At 38.3% G+C, this 19,134-nt stretch overlaps 1 protein-coding gene across 3 annotated transcripts in view; it reads right to left on the bottom strand.

Annotated features, from left to right (window-relative positions):
- Positions 1–19,134, bottom strand: part of LAMA2 (laminin subunit alpha 2) — a 348,381-nt gene that overhangs the window by 29,900 nt on the left and 299,347 nt on the right. For 2 of the 3 annotated variants that reach the window (XM_042017501.1, XM_042017503.1), the window contains exons 44-52: positions 18,186–18,191; positions 16,950–17,104; positions 15,254–15,397; positions 14,220–14,353; positions 7,868–8,027; positions 5,306–5,430; positions 4,547–4,709; positions 2,457–2,601; positions 478–616 (exon numbers count right to left, since the gene is read on the bottom strand). In XM_042017501.1, the coding sequence (XP_041873435.1) occupies positions 478–616; positions 2,457–2,601; positions 4,547–4,709; positions 5,306–5,430; positions 7,868–8,027; positions 14,220–14,353; positions 15,254–15,397; positions 16,950–17,104; positions 18,186–18,191 (1,171 nt within the window). The remainder of the gene's footprint in view (positions 1–477; positions 617–2,456; positions 2,602–4,546; positions 4,710–5,305; positions 5,431–7,867; positions 8,028–14,219; positions 14,354–15,253; positions 15,398–16,949; positions 17,105–18,185; positions 18,192–19,134) is intronic. The other variant, XM_042017502.1, reaches the window with a different exon arrangement.

Below are 19,134 nucleotides of genomic sequence, written 5' to 3'. Positions count from 1 at the left end.
ATATCTTAATACACATTTAAAGTATACTGACACTGATTATGCAAAACCATGGATACCCATTAAGCAGTAATCCCACATGGAGTAGTTTGTAGGTCAGTTTTTCTACTCATGCACAAAGTAAACATTTGTCCTTAATTTTGTGAAGATATTGAGCCAATTCTCTGCACCTGCAGTCATAAATTCTATGCATCAAATAAATAAATACTTTACAAGTCAGCTAGATCATGGTTCTTGTACAGAATCAGAAAGATGTACTGCACTGCAAGTGTTATTTCCATTGTATCTGTGTAAGGTGAGCTGTGTGAAATACAAAACATATGCAAATAAAGCACTATTCTGCTGTGGCAGTACAGGGTACATTGGGAATTCACCATTCACTTACTGCAAATGAACTTGAGAAATAAATGTAGAGAATAAGATTACATTGTATTTATGTCCCCTTACCAAGGCTAAATAAATTGGTTTGAGCCACGTTACCTTAGATTTCTCAGGGTTGGCAATCCCCCAAAATATATTTTCTCATGCCCTTTTAAGTTGAGTCCAAAGTGGCTGCCTGTAGAAGTTGTTGCTATGGTCTCTTCTTCATTGGTGTCTATGTCCACAATTGATATGTTGGCTAAAAGACATTTGAGATTAGTTACAAAATATTAGTCATGAACAATGATGTCTTAATGTAAGAAACCAACAGAGAAATATTTGGAGGTTAGGAGGTGAGGGAAGAAGCAAGGAGGGCTGTATTTTGCAATTAAGATACTGGATTTCCACATTGTCAATTATGGGCAGGGGAAGAAAGCTGCACTTTCCTCTGTTTCCATAACAACCTGAAAAGCTATAGCAATTCTGTACACTTTATTTTTATATAGTCTCTAAACCTGTTTCAATTTGGTACTTTTTTGTGTCACTGCAATTTGGAGCTAACACTTCAGGACAAAGTCATGACAAGAGATCATTTTACATTTAATTTGTGATCTCAGTCCAAAGATTGCCACTTGAACAGGATTTTTTACTGTAGAAGTTTGTTAAGCATTGTCATTATGTGCCTTAGAGATTGGTGATCAGTCACTCTAAAACATTTTCAAACCCAAAGCAGGCAGTTGCTGTCATGTCTAATCTCACTCTGGAGTCAGTGATGCGCTACATACAACCATCCTATTTAGGTGCTTCTTCCATGTATATTTTTAATGTATGGATTAATACAGAATATAAAGTTCAGTAAAAGAGATAAGACTCAGTGAAAAATGCTGAGCAGGCCCCAAGATAGATAGGGATGTTTTACCAGAGGGACGTAAAGAAAGGATTTCTTTCCTTCCTTCCTTGAGAACTGTATAAGGACAGACTTTCTGCTACACCTTACCAAAACCAGGGTAATTTTCCTTTCATTTCTATACCTGTATCTTCTTCATTAACACATGATGTTGTTTGAATGCTATTGATAAATTACAATTACATGACATTGTATTTTATATTAATACCTCCTGGGTTAAGTATGAACTAAGACAACTGGCTAGCAATCAGACACTCTTCCCCTAAAGGTACAGGAAATCTGCAAGTGAGATCACAAAATTATTTTGGCCACTGTCCCAACTCCCAAGTCTACTTCAGCTAAATGACAAGGAAGAGGGTCTGTGTGGGAGGTGTGAGGGCCAGGTAGAGAGCTGGCACTGCAGGGGGAAGAGGCAGAGGAATTTGTTTAGGGGCTTGTGGTGACCCCGAAGATTCAGAATGCAGCAAAAATTCAAACTGCAAAAGCACAGAGTATGTCACAGTTGCCATAAATAAAACTAATTTGGCTCAGGTAAGATTCTACCAGCCCTATAACCAGACTACAAAACAAAGAAAGGGTTTTGCCAGCATGATAGCCAGTAGTCTTTGTGATCTTATCAAATGCTACCACTCCACATTTTGTGCCAGTAACAGGTTAAAGAATCAGTAGAACTTCTGGAGACGTTCCCAGTTGTTTCCATGCAAATTCAGTTCATGGCACACTACAGATCATTAGGGAAGATAAAGTAGTTGTGTTTGTCTAGTGAGAAACTGTACTATCAGTACTAAAGTCATTGCTTTTTAAAGCACTTTGGTATATGCTGAGCATGAGAGGACTGTACAGCATGAAAGCATTGCTGTCCTAACAAAAATCACACAGGTGTGTTTCATGATTTGGAATAACATCAGGGAACTGATGGAAAGACTCCTTTTTCCCCCACTCAAAAGAATTTTAGAATGCAATTTATGACTGTGTAAAAGAATTATGTCTGAAAAATAGGCTATCTGTTCATAAAGCACTGTTTGACAGTGCAATCACTCACACGTAACTTCACACACCTATAACCTAAACAAAAGAAGTTGCTAAATCACCAGAACTTATAATTCCCACAGCATCTTCCCCGTGATTAGATGGTTAGGTGTACCGCACAGGTAACTGGAAAAGCCACGGTGCTGACACCACAGGAACTTACCTTGCTTTTGAATTCTTGACAGGGTGAAAGATTTCCATTTGCCATCATTATGACTTTGGTTGCTGATAACCGAAGCTGTACCTGAACCCAGATCATAACTGACTTTTATACGCCCACCACTGAGTTCTACACTCATGAAATCCTTCTGTTAATGAAAAGGGTTAGATACACCATTATGATTCTTGTTCATTTTTGTAAGTGGCTTAAGACATTAAATAAACACTTCCTTATTCTGGGTGACAACAGATGATTTTTTTTTTAACCTTTAAAAAAGCCCCACAACTTATGCATTTACTACCCAGGACTCTCATGTATAAAAGTCTGATGCCAAGTTCTTTTTTCCCTTTTTATTCTCTTTTGGATTGCTAATTTAGCTGGAATTTTGCTAGCATTTTAGGTGTAGTTCTGATGGGACAGTTGTACTTTTATTTTAGATTGAAGATAAAAATGGATGTTATAATTACCTGAAACTAAAACTCAGCTTTGAGTTATGTCTGTACTATAGTTAGTGTATTTATTGCATACCTCAGCTAGATTTACACTTTCAAGGCTGAAAACAAAAATAGTAAAGATGGTAAACTGGGCATGTTTTACCAGATTTCCAGAGAGTAATCTATGCAAGCAACAAAGAAACAGAGAGATGGAGACACAGAGAGCTGTGAACTCTCTAATTTTCATCAGCCACCAACACCAGCATCTAAGCAGCAACTGGAGATGGATGACTGGAGCAACGATACATGCTGCACTGTCTACAGAAAAAGAGCCAGCAGGATACAAAAAGCAAAACAATAGCCAGGGAACTGGACAGCATGAAAGCCATTAAGTAATGGTGGAGCTATGACCCAGGACGTAAATGTACCAGAGAAATTTTTATTGTAATTTTGCTCATAGTCAGTTCCACCTCTTCTCAGAGTAAAATCGATCAAACTCAGGTTTCTGGATTCTTAGGCATGTCTATCCATGCATCATTAGAAAGAGTATCCTCAAAGTTTTTATGCAGTGGGACAGCATTATAAAAGATGAAATATGCCAGGGAACAGTGTTTTTGAGTTTTCAATTAAATATTATTTTTGGTAGAAAAATACATAAATTAATAATAATTATATAAAGTAATTAAAATAATGACATTATTTATACTTTCAATATTCAATTATAAAAGTTCATTAGAAAAACTACATAATAAAATGCTAGCTTTTGCTATAGTTAGCTAGGAGGAGCATCCTCCTCATTGATAATTCCAGCTTGATTCCAGAATTTGATAATTCTTTCCAAAATACAGGAATCTGACATAAGACTGATTTACACAAACACAGTTTTTGTAAAGTAGTGAGTGCTCAGTAATTCTTCAAAACATCAGTGAAAACTACTGTACATAATTTCTGCCCCATATGAAAAGGCTAAGGGAAGGACTCTGTTTCCTGCCAGTCATGCAAATCAATCTGGATCAGAGATGCCGAAGATGAGTTATTCAGATCTGGACAGGTGTCTTTATAAGTAATTTCTCCTTGTTATCCATACACTTTTGATACTGTGCGTGAATAAAAACCTTAAACAACTTTATAACTAATGTTTCTAGTCTCTATTTTAGCTGTAAGAGGCATCATTTGTAGATACTGGAAAAACACAATCACTATTACATCTAATTTGTTGCACCAGTCCCCTTTAAACCCACTCACATTAAACATAAACATTTTCTTTGTATCAGTAGGATTTCTATGTAAGACTTGTCTCTTCCCATATTCCCCCTGCCATCACACTGTGATATTTTAAACCATGAATAGACAAACACAACTGAAAAAGTTTACACACATAAACACCTGGAATAAAGGAAAATTGATTAATAATTTCAGAAAAGCTGGAACTGCCCCCAGTCTAACATGATGATCCTCATTCAGTAAACATTAGGCAGTCAACCTCCACACTGTAAGACTGTCTTCACTTGGCAAGCAGTGAAGCATCACACCAAGCAACATCATTCCTGGACTGTGGTACATTAAGTTACTAATTGTTTTCATGATTCGATGAATTCAGTCTCTGCAAAGATGGCGTGAAACCTGCAAGGAGTGTAGAGGTTAGCTGGCTGTTCTTACCAAGTCATCAGTAGCGAGATACATCAGCAGAGCATTTGATGAGAAGGTCCTGAACTTGAACATGACTGTGGAAATATTGGGGTTCCAGCGGATTGGGCGGCTCACCATGGCGTAGCCATCACCGTCGAACTGAACCGTCCCTTCACCGTCTGCCACCTGTGGGCTGAAAAGGGGCAATTCTAACCATTTTCCTTTGCCATATGAAGTTAAAATAAAAAGTGCAGGGCTAGGGAAGTGTTGGGACACCTCTTGGGAGTCTTCCTGAACTTGGTTTGATTTCTTATCAAACCTCCCCCTGACAGGACAGGATTTCTCATTCTATTTCGAGAATGCAAACACCTTTGTTTTGTGGGGTCTCTGCTCACTACCCTGATGGCTGTGAAAGCCACTATGAGGCACTGGATTCTGCTCCATGACACGTGAGAAGTGCAGGCACCCACAGCACAGCTGTCCATGAGCCAGACTCAGTCCCGCTGTGGTTCTTATGCTCTCTCATGCTTTGACTGTTTCTGGTTACTGGCTGTCAGGAGCCTTTCTATCACAGCACTGTCACACCATCTCAGTTCTGATAAAGCACTGACCACATCTGCAGCCCAGACGGGCCGCTTCCCCTCTCGGCATAATTGCAACCTAACTTCTGTTGCATACACATTAGAATTTGATGGCTGCTGTGGAAATTCCTGCTACTTACCCTGAATGTAAATGTCACAGCAGACAGGTTCCCTAAGAAGTTCAAGAAACAGTCAGTGCTTTACCTACCTGACAGCACACCCTTTGCAGTCGCCTTCGATATCCCTGAAATTCCAGAGTCCTATCGGTTTGCTGTCTAGAAAGGTTTCACCCATGCAGCCAGTGAAGGTGGTGACTCTTACAGCATCTGACTTCTGCAACAGAAAACACAAACCTCCTTAGAAGTGAATTTAAAGCGATCTACTGCATCTGAAAATGTAACTAGTACAAAAATCATAAAAATAAATACCATATAAAATTCCATACAAAATCATAAAAAACCCCCATAAGGTGCTTCTTAATATTTTAAATATCAAGAGTAGTATTTAATCTGAGAAGCGCTCCTACAAAACAACTGATCAGTGAAAATGTGAACTAAACTTTGTGTCAGTCTGAATGAGAAAGACCACATAGATTTGAGACTCTTGGGAAGGCCCTAGGCAGAACAAGTCCTGAAGAACAAGGAGTTGCTTTGGCTTCCACCATCAGTTTTCCTGGCAGTTCAGAGAGCTGCCTGCTCTCACCTGTTCAAGGCCTGCCTAACTGGGTTTTCATTTAAGACTTTCAAGAAAGGACTATGAGCCATCTTGCCCACAAAACAAAAACCAAAGTGTTTCTCTTGTAATGCTTGAAACCCTGGAAACTGAGCAGACTGCCCAAGCTAAAAGACAGACTGAGAACTCAACCATTACACCTGTAAAGTTCATGCTGAATTTTGGATGCAGAAAAAAGTGCAGACGGCAAAGCAATTAAAACACGTCTCATCAGAACTCATTAAGCTAGGGTCATGCACATAGAGTAACACTCATTAGAACATAACACGGTACCATGATGAAGGTAGTAATAGTTGACAGTACACAGAGTACTCAGCTCAAAATTATCCTTCTAAAAATACCCTGATTCATGTAAATTTCAGTTCATCAATATGAGCTTATTAAAAATCTATACACTTAGCGATTTCAGATAGACAAGCACCTGCTGTTTTTACAGCAATTACAAATATTAAGATCTTGCAAGAGAACAGGGAGAAGTGCAATTTGAAAATACTCAAGGAAAAGTATGACTCAAAAGACTTAATGTGCTACTGATATTTCCCAGGGTAATTGGAAAGGTCATAATTAGCAACAAGTATGAACTTAATGTCACTTCTAAAAAATTCATGACATCTAAGTATCATAGTCTTCTATACGAGTCACATGAAAGATGTTTTTAAAAACTGAAAATCAACTTTCTTTTTGAATACACTGAAGAGATGCATGCAAACAGGAATGGACAAAACTGTAGGACAAATCCAAAGCATTTCAAAACCCAATAATATGAAAAAGCAGATATCTGAGTCAACAACTTAAGATGTATCAGTGATCTTGATTAAATGTCCAAAGAGCTGCATAGTTTTAGAAAAATCTTGGTTAAGGTCTTCCTTTTGTGAGCCTTACAACTGTACTACATGATGACAGAAATTAACAGAAGTTATATTTTAATTCAGAGACTGTATTTGAACAAAAAAATCTGACAGTGTTTAAAACTCAACATTGCAAATATACCAGTCATACCAAACTTACAACAGACTGCCTTCCTACTGCTGCCCTGGTCTTTATTTACCTGGAGAAAAAAAGAATTCAGGAAGATTTTCCTTACTAAAATGAAAAAATAGAGAGTTCTTAAAAAAATTGTTGGACAACCCTTCAAGTTTTGCACTTAGTTTTTTGCACATTGTGTTATTTTAACACTTGAAGACATATACAAACTTGAGAGTAAAAGAAGTTCAGTGAGTTCACTATTTGGGAAAGTCTAAATTTTAGCTTCTTTTCAAATGCTAAAATATTGATCAGGAACAGAATAATCAATTTAAATTTTTTTGTAAAGAATGTCATTGGAAAGTAAGTGCTAATTAGCTTTTATTGGAGAATAATCTTGTTTTAAAGATTTCCGTCTATTCTATGTGGCATGAATCTTCTATTCATCCCATGAAGTGTAGCAAGGTAGAAGAAGTTACCAGAAAACTGAACAGACAAAGAGAAGAGAAAATAGGTCGGGGTATGATGCAGATAGCAGTTAAAAAGATGGGTAGTACAGGGGAGGAAACCGGAACAAAAATGAAGAAAAATAAAGCAGAAACACCAAAAGTAGACTGCAAAGGAGGAAGTGATACTGTGGATACATGACAAAGGAAAAACCCTGTATGCAAATGAAAATATATTGTTACATACATTGTTAGGAGACCAGAAATGTATGGAAACAGAAATGAGTTCCTGTCACTCAGGAAAGTAAGCCTGTCAGGGCAGTAGTATGCCCAAGGTAAAGCATCCATCTATCCAGCAGGAATTACTTGTTTGGGCTAAATGCTGCACCAACACAGCTACAGGGCTTCTGATCAGAAGGGAACACTGTGGGCAGTGAAATTTCACATCTGTGCACCTCAGTCTAGGCAAATCCCATTAATCTTTCAAAAGTGCAGGTGCACTACTTGTGATTTACGCACCGACTACGATGATACCAGTGTATTAAAATTTACTATTTCTATTTTAAGCAATAACACAATTTGTCCACACAAACAGCCAGCTAACACAGTAACACCAGACAAGGCCTTACCTTAATTTTTTCAGTTAAACCACCAACAAACAGCACAGCATTAACATCTACATCCAGAATGGTATATCCAGGTGGGGAAACAGCACTGAACGTGGCTGGCACAATGCTGGCTTTAGGACCATCCAGAGCTCGCACTGATATCGTGCCATTTTTCCCAGTCCTAGATATTTAAAAAAAGTAATTTAAGCATACAAAGTCAATAGTTACACCAAACATAGGAAAACTCTATTTTATATGATGCCTTTTAAGAGAAGCACACAACTGACTTGATTATGCTTCATTTTGATACAAATGAACAGACACTTATGCCTGCGTTAAGTTAAAGACACGATCACAGAACGAGATTTGTTCCTCACCTGAATGTCCTTTTTGAACAAAATTCACTATACACCCGATGTGGACCGTGCATTGACTAAAACAAAAAATGTTTATTAGATTATATTTGAACTGAAGTGACAAAGCACTTCAGCTTCCTTCACTGTGAGGTACAGAATTTGCATTTCCTGCAGTGGAGTTGTCAGGCTGCTTTTCAAACAGGCACAAACCCCATTATGTTCAAGAATATTGCCTCATTGTCCTCTATGAATCACATCAAATACCGATGGCAACAAAACAGCAGTGAACTTTGCCATTAACAGTTTCTGCATCAGTTTGTCTTCTACTCCTTTGGTTACATTAATGTAGTAATTGGCATGGAAGGAGTTTGCTGACATATTTTTACAACAGAAGGAACACAGTGTGGAGAAATATGATTCCTGAATCCTCCTTCTGAAACTTCTTATAGAGAGGTGTCACATTTACCAACTTGCAGCCACCTGGGACCTTCCCAGCTGAACAGGACTGCTGGTATATGGTTGAAAGTGGCTCCCTCAGTAGTCTTGGGTGAATCCCATTCCCATGGACTTGTGTGGGTCTGAAGTGCAACTGGTTTATAGCAGAAGGTTTACTGATGTGAAGCCCTTTAAGGGATAAAAGTTCTCAATGTAATAATTCTTGAAAGACTAAAAGTTGCTAAAAACTTTTTTCAAACTGCTGAAATCTGATGCTTTCTGAAAGAAAGTTATTGGCACTTCCAGTCTATATTGCGCTGAAATCAGGACTGCAGTTTAAAAACACTCAAGTGCAATAATGCAAAAGTCACAGAGCAGACTGACATTTTTTAGTGTGTCTAATAATTCACAAATAGTATGGATGTCTTTCATCTTCAAACAGACTGAAATGCTAACAATGGAGTCTCTTCTATAAATAATTCTCTTTTTAGGGAGGACAATGGAGCTTGTAGAAAGATCTTGGCTAACCTTACAGCAAAAAGACATTGCTGCCCTGTGCATGACTAGTCATCAGGTTGGAAGATACAGTTCTATTGATAGTCAGTTCTGTAAAACTGGAGGATTACAGAGGACGTACCAGCATTTCATGGCTGATATGCAAAAAGACACTGAAAGGGCACTAAACTGGCAGGAGCTGGCAACTTCCTTGAGGGTAGACAGGCCCTGCAGAAACACCTCGACAAAGTAGAGAGATGGGGAATCACCAACCGTATGAAATTTAACAAGGGCAAGTGCTGGATTCTGCACCTGGGATGGGACAACCCTGGATGTGTGTATAGACTGGGGAATGAGGGGCTGGAAAACAGCCCCATGGAAAGGGACCTGGGGGTCCTGGTCAACAGCAAGTTGAACATGAGTCAGCAGTGCCCTGGCAGCCAGGAGGGCCCAGCGTGTCCTGGAGTGCATCAGGCCAGATGGGCAAGGGAGGGGATTGTCCCGCTCTGCTCTGCACTGGGGTGGCCTCAGCTTGAGTGCTGGGGGCAGTTCTGAGTGCCACAATACAGAAAAGACATTAAGCTATTAGAAAGAGTCCAAAGCAGGGCCATGTTCAAAGCAGGAATGGTGAAGAGTCTGGAGGGGAAGCCTGTTATGAGGAGCTGCTGAGATCACTTGGTCTGCTCAGCCTGGAGGAGTCTGAGGGGAGACCTCATGCAGACTTCAACACCCTCATGAGGGGAAATGGAGGGGCAGGTACTGATCTCTTTACTCCTGTGATCAATGACAGGACTTGAGAAAATAGCATGAAGCTGAGACAGGGGATGTTTAGGTTGGATATCAGAAAAATGTTCTTCACCCAGAGGATGGTTGAGCACTGGAACAGGCTCCCCAGGGAAGTGATCATAGCACCAAGCCTGACAGAGGTCAAGAAGTGTTTGGACAATGCTCTCAGGCCCATGGTGTGACTACTGGGGGTGTCCTGTGTAGGGCCAGGAGTTGGGCTTGATGATCCTGATGGGTCCCTCCAACTCAGCATATTCTATAATTCTATGAAAAATTTATGTAATGCCATGCATGCTGTGTTCGCTCCTTAGGAGATGCATGATATAAACGAGATGACTTTTGCAAGTCATCAACATTTACTGTTCCTTGACCCCTTGGAAGCACAGAAAATCTTCCTTGAAAAGCATGGCTTGTATTTGCTACAGTACTTTTAAGGCTGAATTCTTGCTGAGTTAAACTGATATGTCTACAGTGAACTTGTGATTCAGGCATCCTTTGTCCTCAAAGGAAGGGCACTGCTTAAACTCTGTCATTAACAATCAAAACAATGGTAATACTTAAATCACAGCTGATTAAAATCACAACTAATCAGGTCCTGCTCCTAATTAAGGCCTCCTGAAGTCAAGTAACACTGATCTAGTGAGTCTCAAAAATATTCTCTCATCCATTTGACTGTCTCACAAAATTGACACTATTTTCATGTTGTAAATCTGCTTTAAATCATTTTGTCACATACTGTTATGCCCAACTTTCCTTTGTTAATTGATACTTGAATTGATCTTGATACTTGCAGTTCTTGATGCCAATCAGATTTGCTTTTGCAAGCAGGTAAGTAACTCATAAGTGACATTCTCTAAACTCCTGTACCATCAAAGTATAGGGAATTCCTTTAGAAAGTCCTATAGGAATGAACATATTTTACTTCAATTAAAAAAAAATTCAAATTATTTCCATTATAACCTCCAAATATACAATAAAATGCAAAGGATCAATATGCTTTAAATAAAAAAGGTGATGAAAATTAAAAGTATTCCTGGAAAAGTGATGCAATAATTATCAATTTAGTCTAACTAACCAGAAATTTTGGTGCATGCATCAACCAACTATCTCTGATCATTACTCAACAGTTAGATTTTTCATATTTAGATTTCATCCAGGATGCTTAGTGAACTTGAGAATTTTCCAACCTCTGTGCCACAACATCTCTTCTTTTTAAAACCCTTTGGGATCCTTAAGAATGGCTATCAACCTATGGTGGGTTTGACCACCATATCATTATTTTTGTCAATCCTTGTCACCACTAAAAACAATGGCAAAATTCAGTAAGACCAGAATTTCATCTTATGTCTGTATGCTAAGCAGATGCCCTGCTCCAGCTGCTCAGGCAGTTCTGTCAGGCTGAAAAAGTCTGTGGCTGAAACTGAACAGAAATTTGGAGAAAATGTGTGAGGGAATGAAATAAGTAAAACTCTCCAACAGCTTATGGAGGGAATTTGAGGAGAGCTATCAAATGGACTAAAACATTCAGAGTTGAAGACTCTTCCGTAGGGTATGTGATTTGTGAAGTCTGCCTTAAGAATACAAAATCAGTCCCAAGCTCTTCATCTTAATCCCACAAATCCAGCTAATGCCTCTGCAATGTAATTCTCCTAAACACTGCTCTGTACCTCTGATTTGTGCAGCTGTAATCACTCTAAATTGCTGATCCAGCACTTTGTTTGAAACTAATGGCATGCACATCCTATATATCCAGAACAACCAGCTAATAGGTATGGGCTTTTGTAGGATGTGTGAATTTTATACCATGCCCTGGCTCCATATTCTGCTGAAGTAGCTTTCTTGTAAATGAAAGCCTGGCATTACTGTGTCATGAAGCTGCTTTGGTATGCATAATATGAGCTGGTGAAGATTTCAACAATTTGTATTGTACCCCAGTTTGTATTCTCCTAGCAGTAAGGTTTCATTAAGCCAGCTTCTGGAGACCATGCCATAATTTTATTTAATTCTCTGCTCTGAATGGCTGATTTCTGTGATTTCACTGAATTATTTAAACTGGATGCCATTTCCTCCTCTGGGAGCTATGCATGTTACCGGAATTAGAGCGCTTTGTTTTCTTCCTCCTTCATTCTCTCATTCTCTGACTATATTCTCCATTCCATGTTTAATACCATGTGAAATTAACTGTAATGATGTAGGAGAAATTACTCAGATTTCTATCAAATTACAATACAGCTGATGTTATCTAAATTACTAAGATCTGTTCAAGATAAAGGCTATAAAGTTATGCAATCCTTATGCTGTGATTACTACACCATATGCCATATGTTTGCTATTGAATGGAAAATACAAGCTTCAACTAACAAATTTGGGATTTGAATATTTATGTATCTATATTTCTAAAGTTCAAAGGCATTAAACAGTTGATCTCAAATTACAAAATGTATTTTAACTTTCCAGAATAACTTCTTCTTCAGTCTTCATAAACTGTATCTTTCAAAATATTTCCAGTTTGATGAGACATTTTGCCTATGGAAATGGCATTCTGAGCAAGAATCAAGATACTGCTGTGTAACAGACCACTCACTTGCAGTACTGTATCAAGACCAGAAATTCAGTGTCATAGGTTAGCAAGCATAGTCCCGGAAGGGACGTCCTTGCTAAGGGGTGCTTACAGTTTCCTCTGGGAACTGATAGAACCTATCAGCTGGCCAGTTTGAATATGGACAATTCTCTAAGCCACTTAAAGTTGTGATCACCTCTGTGATCCACATTTAAGAATAGGCAAACTCCCCCTCCAAGCTCTCTCTCGTTTCCGGCGCTGGCACAGGTGGCTGCAGGCCCCGTGTGGGGGCCAGCGGGCCCGGCCAGGCCCTGCTTGGGCCAGGCCGGGCCGGGCCACGGCCATCCTGAAGCCATGGACCTGTTCCAGCTGTGGAACCCCCCCCACTGCCTTGCCGTGGGCAGCCGGAGCGGCTCGGCTCTCCCCCCTCTCCACTGCGATAAGAAAAATACAACATTCCAGCTGCAAAGCTGCAAGGCCGAGGTGAGATTAACCCTTTTTATTGCTGTGAAGAGCTGAAAACCTGAGGGAAGAGAGAGAGGAGATGCTTAAAGCTGAAAGTCTGTTGTGAAGCTATGATATATCAGAGTATCCTGTTGTAATTTCATGAAGATATGGGGGGTGGAGTGTTCAACTCGTGAGCAAAAGCACCTGCGCTGAGATAAGCAGATGCTGACGCAGCTGTAATTTCATGAGAAGTTTGGACAGGGAGAGATGAACCAGATGAGGACTTTTGCTCCAAACGGGAAAGGAGAAAACCTCAGTCCGTAGAGATGAACCAGATGAGGACTTTTGCTCCAAATGGGAAAGGAGAAAACCTCAGTTCCTAGAGATGCTCCCAGAGATAGTCCTAACGATGAAGATGATGAAGACCCTTTGCTCCCAGGGAAGGAGAAGGGCCTCTGTTTTTGTTTCTGAACGGCTCAACCTTAAAATTGTACCCCAGAAAACTTCAAGAGTGGACCCTCGAAAGCAGTTGCGGGAAAAGCTGCAAGTCGGGGGAAAGGACTCACACGCAGGCAGAGAGACTCCTCTTCCTAAATGGACTGAACAATATTTGGAAGTGGGTGGCTGTCTCGTTGTGATAATGTTTTCATAGCATGAGCAAGAAGAGACTTCTCTTTCTAAATGGACTGAACAAGGTTATTATGGAAGTGGTAAACAGACTGAACATCTTAAGGGTTGTCTTTTCACATTGTCAGTGGGAGAAGGGAGGAAGGTGGGGGGAGGAGGAGAGTTCTGAAGGTGGTATAATTTTTTTTCCTTCTTCTTTTAGGTCTGTTAATAAACTTCTTTATATTCTTTCAAGTTTGGTGCCTGTTTTGCATTTCTCCTAACTCTTATCTCACAGCAGATAAACAGTAATGAGTATTTTGGACCAAACCACTACATTCAGAAAAGCTGCTCCTCTTTAAAATTCAAGGAGAAAAGAATAGTAGTTATTCGAGTGCCAAAATGTGTAACTGACTTTAAAAGTAAGCTAGTTGAAGGAGACAATCGATAGAGTGACAGATAAACAAAAGGGAAAAAATATAAGCAGTCATAGACTGTTGATGCCAGAGAGGAAATATGTGATTAAAGTAAATTCTTGACACAGAACAATTGACATTTCAATAGTAATTGTAGTGTATACACTTCTGCTACTGATTGTTGCAGGTCCAAAACCTTTTTTTAAACCAGACTAGAATCTCACATATTAGCCATTTTTTTCTAAAATCTTGGAAGTGAATTATATACTTACCTAGAGGCTTCAATCCGGTACCAAAACCCATCATCAATGGTCAGATCTGGATACTCTACCCGTCCAACTCCAGATCCCACATCCCACAGGAAGCTCACCTTGCCCTTGCGCATCTCTATGGCCAAGAAGTCAGTCTACATGCAAAATACAAAAATAGAAGTGATCTCATATTTTAATTAAGGAAGTTTTCCAGAAGTTTTCACATTTCAGAAGGTCTAATGAGGCATCAGAAACCCACACGTAAACAGTAGAGAATTGACATTAATTCTCACATTGCCCTAAAATGAGACCTTCTTTTTCCTGTTTTTATTGGTTCAAACAAGGAATCTGAAGCTAAAGACAGCAAATAATTTCTCTCAGTGATATGCATTAAATGACTGCCAGGCTAACAGAAATGTTAATATTGCGGCCATCAATAGAAGGATTTAATTCAGAGGAACACTCTGAAACATCCATGGGATGGCAGAAAAACATCAGGATACATGATGCCATCGAGCCTTTTCATTTTGTGTTAGGTAAAGAAAAGACATAGTTCAAAAAGTTGGAAATAGAACACTTTTCCCATTTACTGAATTATTATTGGTTATTCTAGAAGTCTGTCTGCTATAGGCCTCATGGGAAACTGAATCATTCACCATTATTATGCTTGAAATTGTAGTCTTCACTTAAAATTACAATAACTAGGAGCTTTGACAGATGCAATAAGATTAGCTACTTCATTCCCAAGGGAAAACCCACAAACAACTCCAAAATTACTCTGGTTGCACTGTGAATTTTAAAGCTCTAATGTAGTTCATGTACAAGCCTGCTATTTAATATCTACTTTAAATAAAGATATATGTAAAAAATTTTCTGGTCATATTTTAGGAATCTCTATATTAGTACCAAAGACAGTAAAAGTCTAGATTATCTTAGACCCTCTACTACTGCTTTGAAGCCTTTGGGTGAAAGAAAATCCTTTCTCATCTTCTTTATTTGTCAGTAGTCTGATTTGATCGAGCAATGCTGACATGAAAGGCAGGAGACAGACTCACAAACTTGGCACTTCCAAGGTAAAAAAGCAGATTGTCAGCAACTACAGTCTTCACATTGACAATGACAGTGTTGTATGTTCCTTTCTTTATTTCCGGTCTGTATGTGCGAATACAATTGCCTCCAGAGGACACGGACACTTTGATCTTCAAAAAAAGCGTAACAGAAAGAATTCAGTTCACTGCTTATTATTCCAGAATTAACCATAGATGCTTCCAAATAATTATAAGACTATTATACTTTTTTCCTTCACATTTTTTTGTTTCATGTACCATGGAGTTCCTCGGATATGTGAAGAAGGTAGAAGTGGAATTTTCTTTCTGGGATTGTTCAGTAAAAGGAAATAAAATCTCTTTCTGGCATTCACATTTAAAGGACGAACAGTGGAATTCCAGCAGTACAGATAGTCTATAAGTAGAATATGCAGCTAGGAAAATAAGCAGCACTCCTGAAAGAATTACAGCATATTGCTGTTGGGTAGTCAGAATTATCTACTTTTTCCTTGAAATATCTTTGATTATGCCAATTTAAGACATCTTTTCATAATCATTTTTAAACCAACAATTATTTCTATCACTGCTTTTACATAGTCCCAAATGGAGTTGGTATTCATAACTAAGTTTTATTTCCACAGCTGAGTAACACATGTGTTTGGATATATGTGCTGGTTTCCTCAGGCTCTGAGTACAGATAAAAACACTTTACTGTTTGCTTTCATAATGCCAGCACAGACATAATGACAGTACAATGGTGTTTCAATCCCAGTTAGACATATTTATGCATTAGAGGAAAAGTACATAATGGTATCACCTTATGTTTAGGGCAAACTCTACTAAAAAGGAGATCCATTATAGGACCAAACTCTTAATTTCTTTATCTCAGAAATGCTGAGCAGTTAAGTACTTCAAAGCCTTTAGACAGAAGAAGAATGTAACAAAACACATCATTACTGTAGCCTGTCTTTCTGTTCTCTGCAAATTTCATCACATATGTGGAATACTCTTCTTTCCCATTATCCTATTATTATGTTGATTTTAAAAAAAAAACTCTTTTCCAACCATATTTGAGGAAGATTTCTCAAGTACCATCTACACAATTCATTTTCCTTTGCTGTTTAGATCACAAGCTGAATTAACCAGATGATCCTAGAGTTGACAGTATTGCTGAATGAGGGAGATGGATTCCAAACTCACGAAATGGACTAGAAATATATTCTTAACTCAAGTTCTGCTACTGGACAGAGAAAAATCAAAAATATGGGAAAAGCAGACATACTCAGCAATTTCAGTGAGTCTGAGATGCTATCATTCTTGAATAAGTTCTATGAAATGAAACCAGGGGCTTAATATCAGTGCTGAAGCAGAAAAATACATTTTCGTTTTCACAAAAAAAACCAGTGATATTGTGACTCTTCTGCTGTACTATCACCTACAACACTTCTCAAAAATAACCCTTCGAGATCCATTCCTTCAGATGTTATTCATTTAACAAGTGCATGTTTTAAATGAAGAAACAAGACATAGAGTGAAAGTCATCAGAATATTCTCTTTTTATCTGAGAAATTATACTCCATTATTTGCTCCCTTTACACATGTTCAGATTTAGGAAGGATTCACACTGTAGATTAGAAATAAAAAAGTAGAAGATAAAACCCCATCAATACCCAAAAGGTAATTTTTTTTGAAAAACAGGACTTACCGAATTGGCTTGCTTCCGAGCTTGGTTTATCAGCTCTTTTATCTGAGAAATGTTTTTCCCTAAGTTATCCTGAAGTTCTTTGATTGGCTTGATTTTATCTAACAGACGATCTGCTTCCTTTTCTAGGTTTTTAATACTGGAATCTGCATCAGCAACTTTGTAAGAAAGATCAAGGCAGAGCTTTAGAGAATAGTGTCAGAGACTAATTATACATTGCAATAATAAAATCCAAGAAAATTCTGCATACACAATGCTCAGGCAATTGTATATGCTACTATGAGGTACACACAGACCAGGAAGCTACCTGAACACAATAAGGCAATTTCAGAATGTTTAGAATCAAGTTGAAGTAGCAATAGCAGCAAACACTGGTATTAAAGCAGGATTTTCAAGATGTAGTTATGCTTCACGTCAGGATGACAGTTACGGAAAACATTTCCTGAAGCAAAATACATTCATGAATGAAATATTTGATTTCTTCTTTTAAAAAACCCTCAAATTTTGATGAAAAAGGCTAGATTACTGAAACTGGTTAGTTTCCATAAGTAATTTCTGAAATTACTGGGTTAAAATTAACTTGAAATTAATTCTTGAACTAACTATAATAGGCACAAATACAAAAAGGTTTTATTCTGGTCACAAGCTTAAAATTCTGTATGTGTACTGAAAGCAGATTTAAAAACAGTGGCAGTAAACTGTAAAAGATTGTCTTTTTTTCAGGCAAACTAAATAATTTTACCAGGATAGTTTTGCCTCTCTTTAAGCCTCAAATTCTTTTTTTGCCTCTCAACATACAACTAGTGAATAATACCCTCTCTTTGACAATTCATCAGCAGATCTAAGGATTGCAACACTTGGCTGGCATGAGGGTGTGGGTTTTTGTGTATGACACTGAAAGGGACAAACATACATTTACCAGAAAGATGCATATTACCTGAAAATAATAGTAACAATAATAGCAATAAAAATAATGCTTAGATAAAGCATGAAAAACTGCATATCTAGTTTTTTGACCCAAACACTCATACCAAAACCTTCAAGATGCTTCTTAAGGTTTCATGTAAGTTAAACTAGCTACCAAGCCACTTTACCTCAAAGTTTTCAAAAAGTAACTATTTAGCTATTTCTGTGAATGTGAAATATAGAGGACCATGCAGAAACTTTGGTGGTAAGTAGTGAATCATTATTTACTGGAAAACACACACTAAAAGCTGTAAGTAAGAAAAACATACGTACAGATTTCTGCAGGCAAGATATGGAGACAAAGAAAAGAGAAAAAACAGAAGATAACATAAGAGAATGTTTTGAAGACCTAAACAGAAATGTAAAGTAAAGTAAGGGACAGGATGAGTCTATAGATAACTTTTTACCTTTTAAATATTGCATATCTATCAAAACGAGAATTCAGGGCCTGAATTTTGATATAGAAGAGAGGCTGTATCTACTTTTGCATGTAGTCATGAGTGCCAGCATACTTACTTTATACATCTGGAATGGTTCACCCTACATTACTTTAATCTCATTCTGTAATCTGAGTATCCATTAACGTTTGGAGAATGATTGAAGAGCACTTCTGGAGAGCATCTTACAGTTCAGCTTTATCTAACAGGAAACAGTTTGCAAGGGCTAAGACCATTCTTCAGTGCAAACAAAATAATGGTGACAGGGGACAATCAAGAGATTAAATTTTAAATTATCACTCCTAATCTCAACTAAAATGCTAATTTACCCACAGGCTCAGAATACCTGGGCTGCAACAGACGGCCTAGTCTAGATTCAGCACTGCCAAGAAATGACTGCTTTAAGACTGCTTCTCAGTTGTTACCCACTACCCTGCAAGACACCTTACAGATCTCCTGGTTCTACAACCTGATATAATCTAACCACACTATTTCAATCAATAACTACTTTTCATATTGTCTAAACTTGTATGGATCAGTCCACCCAATGGGAATTTTACTGGGGCCCACACATGTATCTCATCTGATGAGGGATGGGGAACTTGCAGTAGGCAGGCAGTGACAAACAGCCAGTGGGATTAACTTCTTTCACCAGTACATCAACAATTGGAAGAGGATATTTGTCCATAGAATGAGAATGACAGCCTCCTGAACTGTATGTTTTTAGGTGCCCAGCTTCATCAAGCTGGTAACAACATGGGGAGCCCAGAAGAGCTGAGAAATTA

This window comes from Corvus kubaryi, unplaced genomic scaffold (genome assembly GCF_017639235.1).
Source record: "Corvus kubaryi isolate FWS band 111438036 unplaced genomic scaffold, C.kubaryi_AGA036_p1.0 split3-73, whole genome shotgun sequence".
Classification (NCBI taxonomy): Eukaryota; Metazoa; Chordata; class Aves; order Passeriformes; family Corvidae; genus Corvus; species Corvus kubaryi.
Note: the sequence above shows the minus strand (reverse complement) of the source record. Positions and strands in the feature narration are given on the sequence as shown.